Source organism: Lithobates pipiens, unplaced genomic scaffold, assembly GCF_037356315.1.
Source record: "Lithobates pipiens isolate NorthernLeopardFrog02 unplaced genomic scaffold, aLitPip1_a1.2 Scaffold_8, whole genome shotgun sequence".
Taxonomy (NCBI): domain Eukaryota; kingdom Metazoa; phylum Chordata; class Amphibia; order Anura; family Ranidae; genus Lithobates; species Lithobates pipiens.
In genome coordinates this window covers 80,000,490-80,015,985 of record NW_027507903.1, presented here as the reverse complement: position 1 = coordinate 80,015,985, position 15,496 = coordinate 80,000,490, and the positions used below count along the sequence as shown (strand labels likewise).

Genomic DNA, 15,496 nt, shown 5'->3' with positions numbered 1-15,496 from the left:
TGTGTGAACACAACGCTTTCTCGCATGGGGATATACATGTAGGCAAGTGCAGTCTACTTTCTGCACTGTAGTGGTGCTATCTGCAGTGGCACTGCAGTTGGAGAGGAAGCCAGGAGGAACATGGTTCCTCTATGGCAGTGATGGCGAACCTTGGCACCCCAGATGTTTTGGAACTACATTTCCCATGATGCTCAACTACACTGCAGAGTGCCAGTGCATCATGGGAAATGTAGTTCCAAAACATCTGGGGTGCCAAGGTTCGCCATCACTGCTCTATGGTTTTCTGGGTCACTGGCAATGTGATCCGATTGGATGCTGTCGCACCATGTGACTCATGACCATTTTGGGTCAGGCAGAGCCCCAAGCGTCTTCAGAAAAAAAAATTAGTCAGCAACTACAAATACTGTAGTTGCTAACTTTTAATATATGGAAACCTACCTGTCCAGGTGTCCTCACCCGAGCCAAATTTTCCATCAGTTCTCAGGAGCTGCAACTGCCATTTCAGCTAAGGTAACCTGGCAGTGTTCCTTGCGGCGTCATTGCCAGTTCCCTGCTGCGTTATGTAAATGGCCCGGCTGCAGGGGAAGGAATAGGGGTGCTGAACTTCGGGTTGAGTTTGCCCCCGCAAAGTCAGCCAAGAGTGGGAGCCGGTACCTGTCAAAACGAGCTACCCGCTCTCGCCCTGAAAAGTGCCAAATGTGGCAGTGGAGGAGGAGAGGAGGCAGATGAGTGGAGCCTCCCCTTTTGGGTGGAGCTCTGCTTTAAGGCCCTGGCTCCCAGGTTTGGCCCTTCTGGCAAGTTGGTAAAGTAGGGACAGTACTAATGCTAGGGAAAGGTTCCTGATGAGGAGAAAAAGCTTAGGGTTGCATCTCTTCTGAACACCTTTCTGATTGGGCACGAGGTGACCAGGACGCATTTTACCCCCTCTCATCAGAGGCAGCAAGTCTGGCTGGAATGTGCTCCTTCACATTGTTAGAAACTGTAAGTGACCCGACAGGGTAGCTTTCCCACCAGGTTTGTTGTGAACTGTTGCTACATTACTTCAATACAAGCTTCTCATTGCACCCAACTGGGTGAATGACTGCCTCCACATCATGTTGCACTCCACCTACACACAGGTGTTCCGTCTATGCTTGTGCAGCAATCCCATTCATGTTCATTGGGATGTATTGAGTGCATGGCCCTAGGTGCACACTGTCTGCTCAATGTTGTGCACCCACAACATGGATGAGACTGCCTGCATAGGGATGGGCAGAACACCTGTACATCACTGTGTGGGCAAACATGGCTCTCACATGGCTGTCGTTAAGGTGGAGCTCCATCCAAAAGGGGAAGCTCTACTTGTTTGCTTCCTCAGCCTAACCTCTCCCAAACCCCCCCCCCCCCCCCAGCAGCCACATTTTACACCTTTTGGGGGAGAGGGGGGAGCAGATACCTGTTTTTGACAGGTACCCATCCCCACTTCCAGGGGACCTCACCACGGCCTCCCTTCCCTGCCGCCGGGCCACTCACAAAGCTCAGAGCGTTTCATGCATGCACAGTATGGAACTGGCTGTGAAGTCGCAAGTCTTCCCTGTCGGTTTCCCTTACAAGGAATGTTGGCGGCTGCATCTGAGAGCGATTGAAAAATCATCTGGGGTGCCGACACTGCGGGATCCCTAAACGGGTAAGTGTCCATATATTAGAAGCATAGCTCCCAACTGATTTCGAGGGACTGTCCCCGACTTGGAGCAATGGACCGCTGTCCCTCATTCCTCCTCATCTGTCACTCATTTTGGTCTGATCCATATAGATGTATATAAAATGCACCTTTTATTTATCAAAAAGTGTTTTTCAGCGCTAAACTGGATGGACTTGTGTCTTTTTTCAACCTGACTAACTATGTAACTGTGTAAACCTTTCACCTTATTTCTAAATTGCTGCATTTGTAAATTCCAAAAAACAATATAAAGGAATAGTAGTGGTAAAATAAGCACTTGTGGGTTTAACCAATCTTGTTTTTTTGTAAAATTCTCCTTTAAGGGGGCGTGGCAAGGGGTGTGTCCTATGCCTGCATACTTTTGCTGATAGGTGTCCCTCATTCCCATCTCAAAAAGTTGGGAGGTATGTAAAAGTCAGCAGGTAAAGTATTTGTAGCTGCTGACTTATTTTTTTGGTGAGAAGAGGGGTGGGGGGGCTGGAGTTCCGCTTTAATGTGGTAAAACACTATTTAAAGTGGTTGTATGGTCAATTTTTTAACTTTTACCTACAGGAACGCCTATAATAAGGCTTACCTGTAGGTAAAAAAAATATCTCCTAAACCTGTACGGTTTAGGAGATATTCCCCTCGGTATGCGCCGCTGACTGCAGCGGCGCATGCGCACAAGGGGGTTCTTGGGAAATCTCCCGTGCGCATGCGCGGGAGTGACGATATCGCGGCTCCGGCCACTCACAGCGCCGGAGCCGCGATACCCGGAAGAGACGCCGAGGGAGCATGTCAGCTCCCTCGGCGTGGATCAGGCCAGATGTCGGGGCCTCGTTCTAAGGTAAATATTTCATAATGAGCTAGTATGCGGTGCATACTAGCTCATTATGCCTTTTGCTTTGCAGGTTTAAAAAAAAAAAAAAAAAAATTTGCGGGTTTACTACCGCTTTAAATGTGAGTACCAGCCTACAAAAGAGACAGCAGCGAGGAAATGCATTTGGAAGCGCTCTGCGTTTGCTGGGTTCCATCTACAGATATTTCCTATTTCCAGCGAAGGTCTGTTCCCTTGGTGGAGCGCCATCATATTCCAGCAGGTGGCGCTGTAGAATAATGTCCTGTGTAGCTGTTGATATAAGACGCTCTGGCATCTTGGAAAAAAACAAAGTTCCCTCGACGTCACTTCCTTTCACGTTTTCTACGGCTACACAGCGGAGGGGCCTTGGGCTGAGCCGCCGAGATGAGGGTCGAGAAGTGTTACTTCTGCTCGGCGCCCATCTACCCGGGACACGGCATGATGTTTGTGAGGAACGACTGTAAGGTAGGCGAGGGCAGGGCCGGAGGAACAGATCACCTACCAGTGTTGTGATCACATGTGGCTGGTAATAGGTGGGGGAGGGGGAGCTGCTGTGTGTGTACAATGTGATCTCTATTCCACACAGGGCCCAACAATCTCATCTCGGTGACCCTCCAATCACCCCTCCACCCTCCTCCATGCAGGGAGGATATAATAGAGAGGAATACTCACCTTTTACCACCTCAATACAGATCACTCTCACCTCATTCCTGCCCAGGACAATTCTCAACTTTCAGTGCTTTATTATTATTATATAAACAGGATTTATATAGTGCCAACAGTTTGTGCAGCAACATGAGGGCAGACAGTACAAATACAATTCATAACCAGAGGAACCAGGGAACCCTGCTCCAAGAGCTTACAGTCGAGAAATATTCAGTATGAATGACAATTTAGCATTCGTGCGACACCGATCCCTATATGTCATTTTTATCTTTTGGTGGCATTAACACCTTCCTGCCCAGCCTGTAGCAGAATGATGACCAGGTGGAGGGGGGCTTTACTGTGCTTCACATTGCACTGCCCGTGCGTGCCACTGGGGGGCGCAACGCAGGGATCCGTGGTGAGCTGTTTCCCTCGGATACAGTGCATCACCAATCGGGGTAAAGAGCTGATGATGTAGACTCTTTAACATGTGATCAGATGTGTCCAATCACAGCGGATCACGTGTAAACAAATGGCAGTTATTGGCATTTCCTTTTCTCAGCACTGTCAGTGTCTGAGGAAAGAAAAGCATATAGTTCTGGTGCATGGAGGGTGTGTGTCCCAATGAAAGGAAGTCTCTGAGGGATTTGTTAAAGGGGAGGAACACAGAAATTGAACCTCTGCTTTTCGGAACTCTCCCCCCCGTCCGGTGTCACATTTGTCACCTTTCAGGGGGAGGGGGGTGCAGATACTAATCAAAGACCGGTATTTCACCCACTTCTGGGCATAGATTCCCATGGGAGTCTACGACGCTTCCCATCCCACCACTCTCGGATTGCGCAGCGTGTCTCGCGTAGTAGGGAACAAGGAAGTGAAGCCACAAGGCTTAATTTCCTTATTCCCTTACCGAAGATGGCGGCAGCATCCAAGGGACGAGTGGCGACATCGCGGGCACCCTGGACAGGTAAGTGTCCTTATTTTAAAAGTCAGCAGCTGTAGTATTTGTAGCTGCTGACTTAAAAATAAATAAATACATTTTCGTGGACCTTCTGCTTTAAGGCTGGGTTCACACTAGTGCGAATTGGATGTGGGTTTCCCCTCATCCAATTTGCATGACGGGAGATTGTGACCGGCTCTCGCATCTCTGCAGCGACTCAGGTGCGAGTTGCACAGGAGTCCTGTGTGTTTTCTGGTCCATTTCAGGTCTGAATTAAGCCAAAATCAGGGCAGAAATCAGACCGGAAATGGTGAAGAGGGACTCGCCATACCCCTGCTTTGAGCTGCTCCGTTGTTCAGTGTAAACCTGGCCTGGAGTAGCAGCTGCAGCCATTCTAAGGACGGCCATACATGGGTTGAATTCCAAATGTATTTTCTTTAGAAAACCAGAAATTTCGTGGTTTGTAAAAAAAAAAAAAAAAAAATCCTATTGGTACATTATTGCATGACCCCCCCCCCCCCCCATTGTCATTTAAAATGCGACAGCACTAAAAACTGCCCTGGAAAGGAAGTGCCCAGTAGGCAAGCGGTTGAATGGTCAAGTCCTGCGAATGCGGGACTTGGCAGTTCAACTCTGCATATATAAAAAAAAAAAGTTTACCAACTTGGTTCTCTATCTCTAGTGGTCAGCGGTCTTCAATGCTGCATAGAATAGTGCTCACGTTGAGCTCTTTCCTATGCAGCATTACATTGTGAGCCTAGGCTGTTGGTTACGAGTCCAGGAGGTGTGCCATTGGTGGCCTGGGCTCACAGAAAGGAGTTGCATGACACATTCAGCTTGGCAGTGGGGTTGGGGCTGGAGGGTGGCACGGAGGGCAGCACTGCAGCTTAAAGAAGAAAAGTAGTACATTTTAAACTTAAAGCGGTAGTAAACCCGCACTTTTTTTTTTTTTTTTTTTTTTTTAACCTGCAAAGCAAAAGGCATAATGAGCTAGTATGCACCGCATACTAGCTCATTATGAAATACTTACCTTAGAACGAGGCCCCGACATCTGGCCCGATCCACGCCGAGGGATCTGACATGCTCCCTCGGCGTATCTTCCGGGTATCGTGGCTCTGGCGCTGTGAGTGGCCGGAGCCGCGATATCGTCACTCCCGTGCATGCGCGCGGGAGATTTCATTCCGGCCACTGCCGCATTTTCAGGCTGAGAATCCCCTTGTGCGCATGCGCCGCTGCAGTCAGCGGCGCATACCGAGGGGAATATCTCCTAAACCGTACAGGTTTAGGAGATATTTTTTTTACCTACAGGTAAGCCTTATTATAGGCTTTCCTGTAGGTAAAAAGTTAAAAAATGGAGTATACAACCACTTTAAAAAAAAAAAAAATGGGTGGAGGGGCGGGTGGGTGGAGGGGCGGGTGGGTTGGTCAAAAACCTAAAGATGGGCGTTTTCGTATCAAATGCATCAATACAACTTTTCTTTCCTTGCAGGCGTTTCGATTCTGCCGGTCAAAATGTCACAAAAACTTCAAGAAGAAGAGAAATCCCAGAAAGATCAGATGGACAAAAGCCTTCAGAAAGGCAGCTGGTAAAGAGTTGACGGTGGTAAGCAATCCCTGAACCACAGTTAAATATCAGTGTATAAAGAGTAATTGGCAAGATATATCTGGTTTTATTGTTGAACTTAAAGAGGAAGTAAAGGCAAAAAAAAAAAAAAAAAAAAAGCAACCTGCAAGGCAAAGGCATAATGAGCTAGTAGCATAGCACAGGGGTTGACAAATTTGCTTGGAATCTAGGAGCCAGCTAAAAAAGTTAGGAGCCAGGTCCGTGACGGCGATCTGGACCTGTCCCTGGCCTGACATGGAGACGAGTGAGGGGAAGATAGCCCCCAGCCCCTCACCTGTCTCCAAGTCATTGCCCATAGCTCTTAGGAGGGACATTTTATTTATTTTTTTCAAATGACAAATTTTTTTTAAATTGCATTTTAGTGTAAATATGAGATGTGAGGTCTCTCTGACCCCAGATCTCATATACAAGAGGACCTGTCATGCTTTTTTCTATTACAAGGGATTTTTACATTCCTTGTAATAGGAATAAAAGTGACACACATTTTTTATTTTTTTTTTAAAGAACAGTGAAAAAAATAAAAGTTAAAATAAAAAAATATATATTTTAAACGCGCCCTGTCCCGCCAAGCTTGCGTGCAGAAGCGAACGCATATATGAAAGCGGTGTTCAAATCACACATGTGAGGTATCGCTGCGATCGGTAGAGTGAGAGCAATAATTCTAGCCCCAGACCTCATCTGTAACTTAAAAAGTGCAACCTGTAGAATTTTTTAAATGTCGCCCATGGAGATATTAAAGGGTAAAAGTTTGTCGCCATTCCATGAGCGGGCGCAATTTTGAAGCATGACATGTTTGGTATCGATTTACTCGACGCAACATTATCTTTCACAATATTAAAAAAAATTGGGCTAACTTTACTGTTTTTTTTTTTTTTTTTTTTTATTAAATACATTTTCCCCAAAAAAGTGCGCTTGTAAGTCCGCTGTGCAAATACGGTGTGACAGACAGTATTGCAACGACCACCATTTTATTCTTTAGGGTGTTAGAATAAAATATATATATAATTTTTAGGGGTTCTGAGTAAAGGGAAGGAAGATAGGCTGGCAGGCAGGGGAAATTAGCATTGCATCCATTAGCATTGCTGGTTGTAATTCCAACGGCCACCACAAGAGGGCGCCAGATTCCAGAAGGAACCATAGGATCGTAGAAGGCCTCAAAGCCGGGGGCTAAATTACCGGCCGCCGGCGGCGCGGCCCGACGCGATCGCGCCGGGGGGGGTCCGCGGAGACAGCATACCCCCAGCTGTGCTGCCCCAGGCGCCAGTTCGCTAATTCTAGTCGCAAATGCGACATGGCGCCCGGGTTTTGTCGAGCCCTGGCATAGCATACTATCTCATTATGAATAACTTTCCTGAGAACGAAGCCCCCGAAGCGGTCCTCCATCTTCATCTACATCTTCATCCATGTATCCCGGAGTGACTTCCAGGTCTCTGCTCCAGCGCTGTGATTCACCGGACCCACGATGACGTCGCGCATGCGCACGGGAGCCGTCACAATGATCTGCGGCCTGCGCAGTGCGCCTAGACAGCGGTGCCTGTCTTTTTGTAAATATCTCCTAAACCGTGTAGGTTTAGGAGATATTTCTTGGACCTACAGGTAAGCCTTAATCTAGGCTTACCTATAGGTCAAAGTGGTTTGTAAGGGTTTACAACCACTTTAAACAGAACAAAATGTCAAAGTGAATATTGTAAGTTTTTCTTAATGTGAAAATAAGGAAAAACCAGTTCTACAGTGCGGTGGCGCACAAGATGTCTGGTTGACTGACAGATGATACATGCTACCACTTTAGGCCTTCCATGCATCAGCTTATCCTTGAGGTGGAATATAGGTAGGAGGCAGTGATATCTGCAGTCTTGGCAGGTTTTCTTTAGTGGATTCCTTAGTATACTGGTACAGGTAAAGATTTTAAGAAATGGCGTACAATACATAGGCTGGTCCAGGTATTGGCAATTTAAAACTTGTATGGCCATACCATATGTAATGAACCTTGGTAATGTGGTCTTTATAACACTTGAGCTGTTTTGTGGAGTTGTACATTCTGTGTAGGTGGTGGCAGTGGTACTGCACCACTCTTCCTGAAGACATGCACGGCTAAAAGTTTTGAGAATGACACAAATATTCATTTTCACAAAGTCTGATGCTTCAGTGTTTTTAGCTCTTTTTGCCAGATGTTAATAATACTGAAGTATAATTACAAGCATTTCATAAGTGTCAAAGGCTTTTTGTATAAATTTAATATAAGGGTCAATATTTGCAGTGGTGACCCTTCCTTTTCTAGACCTCTGCAAATTCGCCCTGGCAAGCTGTTAATCAACTTGTATATATTAATCAGTTTGTCTGCCACATCCTGACTGCAGCCCATTCTTTCATAATCAATCAATGCTTGGAGTTTTTCAGAATTTGTGGGGTTCACCGCCTCCTTGAGGATTGACCACAAGTTCTCAATAGGATTTAAGGTCTGGGAGTTTCCTTGTCAAGGAGCCAAAATTTTTGTTTTGTTCCCCAAGTCACTTATCACCTTTATGGAAAGGTGCTCCATCATGCTCCTCGCCAAACTGTTCTTGGATGGTTGGGAGAAGTTGCTCTCGGGGGGGATGTTTTTGTACCATTCTTACATGGCTGTGTTTTTTGGTGAAATTGTGAGTGAGCCCACTCCCTTGAGAAGCAACCCCGCACATGAATAGCGTCAGGATGCTTTACTGTTGGCATGACACAGGACTGATGGGTAGCGCTCACCTTTTATTCTCTACACAAGATATTTTTTCGGATGCTCCAAACAATCAGAAAGGGGATTCATCAGAGAAAATTACTTTACCGCAGTCCAATCCCTGTTCCTTTTGCCAAATGTCAGTCTGTCCCTGATGTTTTTCCTGGCGAGAAGTGGCCTCTTTGCTGCCGTTCATGACACCATGCCATTCTCCAGAAGTCTTCCTGAGCAAGCTCTGTACTAGTGGTGCCCCAGCCTGCAGCTGAATCTACTGTAGGAGATGGTCCTGGTGCTTGCTGGACTTTCTTGGGCGCCCTGAAGTCTTCTTCACAAATGCAGTGGAAATTGTTTTTTGTTTCCTTTGGGATTAAGATCATTTTCATGGCAAAGAGGGACACTGCAATTCATCTGCTCACGCTTCATAACATTCCAGTCTAGAATATATACAAATTGCCATCATAAAAACTGAGGCAGCAGACTTTGTGAAAATTATTTGTGTCTTCTCAAAACTTTTGGCCACGGTTGTGGGGGAAATTTGGAGTTGCCGTTGCTGACTTCTTTTTCTAAAAAATTAAAAAATGCTAGAAGCTTTTTGCTAATCATCAGCTTCAATAGTATGTGAACCAGAGGAAGTCGCAGGTCCTAATCAGCATTCTTCTGGGTAAGTAACTCAACATATTAACCACTTGCTGCCCGTATAACTTATACGGCATCAAGGTGGCACTGCTGCTCCAGATCATGTACCTAGTACAGGCCACCGGCGGCCTGCACTCGCAGTGATTATACACAGTGGGAGCTGATTTGCGGGTACCACTGACTCGATGTGTTCCAACACCCGCTGTTCATTAGGCAGAGTGCCAGAACGGCGCTCTGCCTATGTAAACAAGGAAGGTTTCCTTTCTGTCAGAAGGAAAAGCATGGATCATGTGTTCCTGGAAAGCAAGGACTAGGATCCATGTCTTTCCTTAGTAAAAGCACCTTCCACACTGTACACAAACACTGGTCAGGCACACAGTTGACCCTTTGATCACCCTAGATGTGTCATTAGTACAGTGACAGTGCGTATTGTTAGCCCTGATCACTGTATTAGTATCACTGGTTCCCAAAATGTCAGTGTCCGATTGTTCGGCGCAATATTGCAGTCCCGTTATAAGTCATTGATCGCCACTATTACTAGTGTAAAGGAAAAAAAAAACATAGTTTCATAGACGCTATAACCTTTGCCCAAACCAATCAAATTATTTTTTTGTATGTTTTATGGCAGAAAATTATTATTTCGTATTTATTACTAATACTACTATTGCTAATATTATTAGTGGTGTTTTTTTTATTTTTTTCATAGTGCAAAAAATAAGCGCAGAGGTGATCAAATACCTTGCTTTGTGTCTGTGAAAAAATGACATGCGTTTTGAGTACAATGTTGTTGAACCGCGCATTTGTCAGTTAACGTAACGCAGTTGCATATCAGAAAAAATGGCTTGGTCGGGAAGGGGGTAAATCTTCCAGAGCTAAAGTGGTTAAAGCCAGAGGGTCTACATAAAGGCCAGGCACCCAGGATTTTCAGAAGGAGGGGTCAGCTGTTGCAGTGTCCATGTTTCTCCCATAAGTCGCTTTCTTTAAAAATCACATTGGAATTAGCAAAGTAATATTTAATGTATAAATACAGAACATGATCTATCAGTAGTTGCTTTAAAAATGTTTCTTTGCAGGATAATGCATTTGAATTTGAAAAAAGAAGAAACGAACCTGTCAAGTACCAGAGGGAGTTGTGGAGCAAGACTGGTAATTTTTTTTTTTTTTTTTTTTCATATCTTTCGTTGCTAAGAGACCCTAAAATTATACTTGTTACCTTGACAATGCTTTGCATTTATGATTTTGGTAATATTTGCGATGCCCAGAATAACTGCAATTGAAGCTACAGTCTTGCCATCTGTCCTATGGCCCTAGTTGACTTTATTGCATGTGGAGTTCCAGAGAGTGGATGCATGTTACTTGGGAGACATAAAGGGAAGCTCTTTCGGGCCCAGCGGTAGCTTAACCTAAGGAGGAAATGGTCAACAAAGTAAAAATAATGGAGGTCTTTGATATAAGAGAGGGCAGTTAAATCAGAGACTGAGTGGGACACATAAGAGCGAGTGTATACACATAAAGTCACATCAACAATTTTTAAAGTAAACGCTGCAAGATAACGTCAATGTGTACTCCTTTTTAAAATAACTATACTGTCTTTTAACAGCTCTAAAGTGGAATTGACAAGTTAGCCATAGAATGAATGAGCCAGTAGTGTGCCAATTATGTATAGTGTGAATGAGCCAGTATGTTGATTCATGTACCCAACAGGTAATTTCAGGGAGCCAGAAAACATGGACTGCCACTATTAACAATAAAAAGCTGTCTTGTCTTTGTCTTGTCTTATTGACAATCTTGCCCTTAGGCTTGGTTCACACTTAAGCGAATTGGCAGCGGGTTCCCCCCCAGGAGATTGTGACCGGCTCTCTATGGATAATCCTGTGCGCCTTTGGCTCAGTTTCTGATTTGTCCCTGAAACTGAAAATAATGATGCACTGGACCCTTGCTGCATGCATCAGCAGTGTGAACTCAGCCTAAATGTTTGTAGATGTTGCTGATGATCTTGCTGTGCAGGATAAACAGATTTAAGAAACCTTTGCTTTATTGCTATAGCGTTGACATTCTTTACCAATCACTTTACATAGCTTATGGCCCCTTTTACACAAACGCTCTGATCAGTTTTGTTTTTCAGGCAGACCCAATCGGAAACCTCCATTCTCCTCTATGGCGTGACATATGTGCCATTTACACCTACCTAAATCCAAGCCGATCTGATCCTCAAAGCAGAGGGATGGGGTTCCGCTCCCCTTCTTTCCAGCAGATCAGATGGGATGGCAGTCAGGTGTAAATGCACGTTTACATTCCAAAGCCCATTAAGGAGAGCAAGCTGTATCTGTGTCTGCTCTGCATAAACTGAGCAAGCCGATCACAGTTGGAGTCTGCCCTGTGTTAAAGGACCCTATCTCTGCTCCTAAAGGAGCTTACAATCTGGGTGTGTGTGTGTGTGTGCGCGCGCGCACAAACACCCAACATAATTTAAATGGAACTTGGTATTCTATTCATCAAATTTTTAAATGTGTATATTTTCAACCTTTGTCTTTGGGTTATGTTTTTGCACTATGTTTAAGGACTGTTACATATTTTTTGTAGTTGATGCAATGAAGAGGGTAGAAGAGATCAAGCGGAAGCGGCAAGCACAGTTTATCATGAACAGGTGAGGTTTGGTCCACTATCTTTTGAGCTATATGAATGCATTTCATAGCACATATTTTCTTACATTTCCTTTTTGTTTTGTTTTTAGGTTGAAAAAGGGCAAAGAATTAGAGAAAGCCCAGGACATCAAAGAAGTCAAACAAAACATACATCTTATCCGGGCTCCTCATGCTGGTAAGTTAGCATCTGTTTTTGGCTTTTTTTTTTTTTTTTTTTTTTTTTTTTTTTTGTATGAAAGGATAAGTCCACCTTAACATGTTACGAATAGACTGGCCCCACTCCCCGATTTGACAGATCCCCGCTAGCTGTCACAATTAAAAAAATAAATAAAAAATAAAAAACCCTGGCTGAGCAGGGCTTCTCCCAGCCACGTTGCTCATTCAGTCTCCTGTGAGTGGAAAACTACAAGGTCAAGCAGGCTTTGCATCTGTTGGCTTGTTGTTTTCAATGGGCTACAATTTATTAGCTTCCTGGAACGAGCAAGCCGATATACTGACAGATCTGCAGGAGACCTGCTTTACAGGCTCCTGCAACAGAAAATATTTAGTTTTTACTTATCCTTTAAGAATGATTCAGCCCTGTGATGAACAATTAGTTTAACACGCTGTACGAATGCATAACAATTTTATAAAAAAACTTTTATTTTTTTTTAGCAATGAACATGAGTGTGTGCTGTAAATTGCCTCCCATCCTTGTTCCTCTTTCACTGTGCTGACTCTCTGAGCCCCTAAGCAGCATTCATTTTTGGGCATGTTGAAAAATAGAGCTGTAGAAAACCGAGCATGTGCAGAGCAGGATGAGACTATTACTGGAATTTAAACAGTATAGACACTTATTTTTATGCTTTACATACAGTGTCTCACAAGTGAGTACACCCCCCTCACATTTTTGTAAATATCTTTATATCTCTTTCATGTGACTACATTGTAGCAAAATGTCATTTCTTCACTGTTAAGTAGTGAGTGTACAGCTTGTATAACAGTGTAAATTTGCTGTCCCCTCAAAATAACAACACACAGCCAATAATGTCTAAACCGCTGGCAACAAAAGTGAAAATGTCCAAATTGGGCCCAATTAGCCATTTTCCCTCACCGCTGTCATGTGACTCGTTCGTGTTACAAAGTCTGAGGTGTGAATGGGGAGAAGGTGTGTTAAATTTGGTGTCATTGCTCTCGCTCTCTCATGGTCACTGGAAGGTCAACATGGCAAAGAACTCTGAGGATCTGGAAAGAATTGTTGCTCTACATAAAGATGGCCTAGGCTATAAGAAGATTGCCAAGACCTTGAAACTGGGCTGCAGCATGGTTGCCAAGACCATACAGCAGTTTAACAGAACAGATTCCACTCAGAACAGGCCCCGCCATGGTCGACCATAGAAGTTGAGTGCACATGCTCAGCGTCATATCCAGAGGTTGTCTTTGGGAAATAAATGTACAAGTGCTGCCAGCATTGGTGCAGAGGTTGAAGGGGTGGGGGATCGGCCTGTCAGTGATCCGGCCATGAGCCGCACACTGCCTCAAATTGGTCTGTTTGGCTATCGTCCCAGAAAGAAGCCTCTTGTAAAGATGATGCAAAAAGCCCGCAAACAGTTTTCTGAAGACAAGCAGACTAAACACATGGATTACTGGAACCATGTCCTGTGGTCTGATGAGACCAAGATAAACTTATTTGGTTCAGATGGTGTCAATTGTGTGTGGCGGTAACCAGGTGAGGAGTACAAAGACAAGTGTGTCTTGCCTACAGTCAAGCATGGTGGTGGGAGTGTCATGGTCTGGGGCTGCATGAGTGCTGCCGGCACTGGGGAGCTACAGTTCATTTAAGGAACCATGGATGCTAACATGTACTGTGACATACTGAAGCAGAGCATGGTCCCCTCTTTGGAGACTGGGCTACATGGCAGTATTCCAACATAACGACCAAAAAACACACCTCCAAGATGACCACTGCCTTGCTAAAGAAGCTGAGGGTAAAGATGATGGACTGGCCAAGCATGCCTCCAGACCTAAATCCTGTTGAGCATCTGTGGGACATCCTCAAACGGAAGGTGGAGGAGCGCAAGGTCTCTAACATCCACCAGCTCCTTGATGTTGTCATGGAGGAGTGAAAGAGGACTGCAGTGGCAACCTGGTGCACTCCATGCCCAAGAGGGTTAAGGCAGTGCTGGAAAATAATGGTGGCCACACAAAATATTGACACTTTGGGCCCAGTTTGGACATTTTCACTTGCCAGCGGTTTAGACATTAATGGCTGTGTATATATATATATATATATATATATATATATATATATATATATATATATATATATATATATATATATATATATATATATATATATATATATATATATATATATATAAAAATTTTTTTTTTTTTTTTTTTTTTGAGGGGACAGCAAATTTACACTGTTATACAAGCTGTACACTCACTACTTTACATTGTAGCAAAGTGTAATTTCTTCAGTGTTGTCACATGAAAAGATCGAATAAAATATTTACAAAAATGTGGGGGGTGTACTCACTTTTGTGAGATACTGTAGCTATACCTGTGAAAAAGGGCCGGCTTGAAGTGATCTAGCGTTACTTATTTTTATGACTAAAGTTCCACGTTCAAGTGGAATTCCTAGCTGTTGCTATCTATGTTTGAAGTGGATGTAACCCCACTCCTATACCCAGTGCAATGAACAGCCTCAAATGATACAGAGATGAAACAAATCTCCGTACATAAGTTTTACATGTATATCTTATCTGCGGTCTTCAGCTTTCTACACTCTTTAGAAAGTTAGCATCCTATTAGAAATGTTTCTTTATTTTTCAGCTGTGGAAGGAAAGTCTAGGCATGCACTGTGTGAGAGCTAAAGGCGAAGCTCTGCTTGTTTGCACCCTCCCTCCACTGCCACATTTAGCACTTTGGGGGGAGGCGAGTACCTGGTTTTTGACAGGTACCCTATCCCACTTCCGGATCAGATTTTTTTTTATTTTTTTTTTATTTTTTTCCGCTGGAACACCCCTTTAAAACCAGGAGAATTTCAGAATAACAGACATATTGTCCTTCGCTCTCAGTGATTACGCCTGTTTATTAATGCAAATGGAAGATCATGGCTTTAACCAAATGGAGGTATATATTAAGAGATTAGGTTGGTTTATGAACAAAACATAATGTGTAAGGTTTGCGACCTGATTATTGTTGCTGGATACATGGGTGGTTGCAGCATGTACGACTGTAGAGCATTGGAGGCCTTCCACTTCTAGCAGGTGATGTAATTGAACATTCTTTGTCATTTTAGGAAAAGCCAAAAAATTGGAAGACAAAATGGTTCAGAAATTACAGGAGGATGTGGATATGGCGGAATCATCATAGACGTGGATATAAACCTTATATTTATATTGTCACTGCAGTGTGCTTCTATTTGGCACTTGTACAGCATTTCAGAACAGTCCAAACTGCATTTATGAAGCAAGACTGTGTGTGTTTGGTCTGCAAAATAAATTTTTATTTACTCTGGGCTCATATTTTCATTTCTATGTGGTGAATACATATAAAGTGTGCAAAGGGCCTGAACCCGTCAAGGACTTGGAGCAGATATATTGTATTCCTTCATAATATCTGTATATAGTAGAATTTAAGACTGGGACACTAGTGTGACTTGGATGAGGGTTTCCTCGTATCTGTTCGCTTGACAGGAGATTGTGACCGTCTCTCAATGGAGCAGGTTCACACATCTTTGAGGTGGCCGCGGAGCGCATTGCTCAGGGGTGCTGTGTG

General features: G+C 44.0%; 1 protein-coding gene across 1 annotated transcript; it reads left to right on the top strand.

The window, feature by feature from the left end:
• Nucleotides 1-2,839: 2,839 nt before the first annotated feature.
• Nucleotides 2,840-15,243, top strand: RSL24D1 (ribosomal L24 domain containing 1). Its single transcript, XM_077473375.1, has 6 exons — nt 2,840-3,002; nt 5,609-5,722; nt 10,160-10,232; nt 11,670-11,733; nt 11,821-11,906; nt 15,018-15,243. The coding sequence occupies exons 1-6, from the start codon at nt 2,922-2,924 to the stop codon at nt 15,089-15,091; spliced, it is 492 nt and encodes a 163-aa protein (XP_077329501.1). The 5' UTR covers nt 2,840-2,921; the 3' UTR covers nt 15,092-15,243.
• Nucleotides 15,244-15,496: the final 253 nt, after the last annotated feature.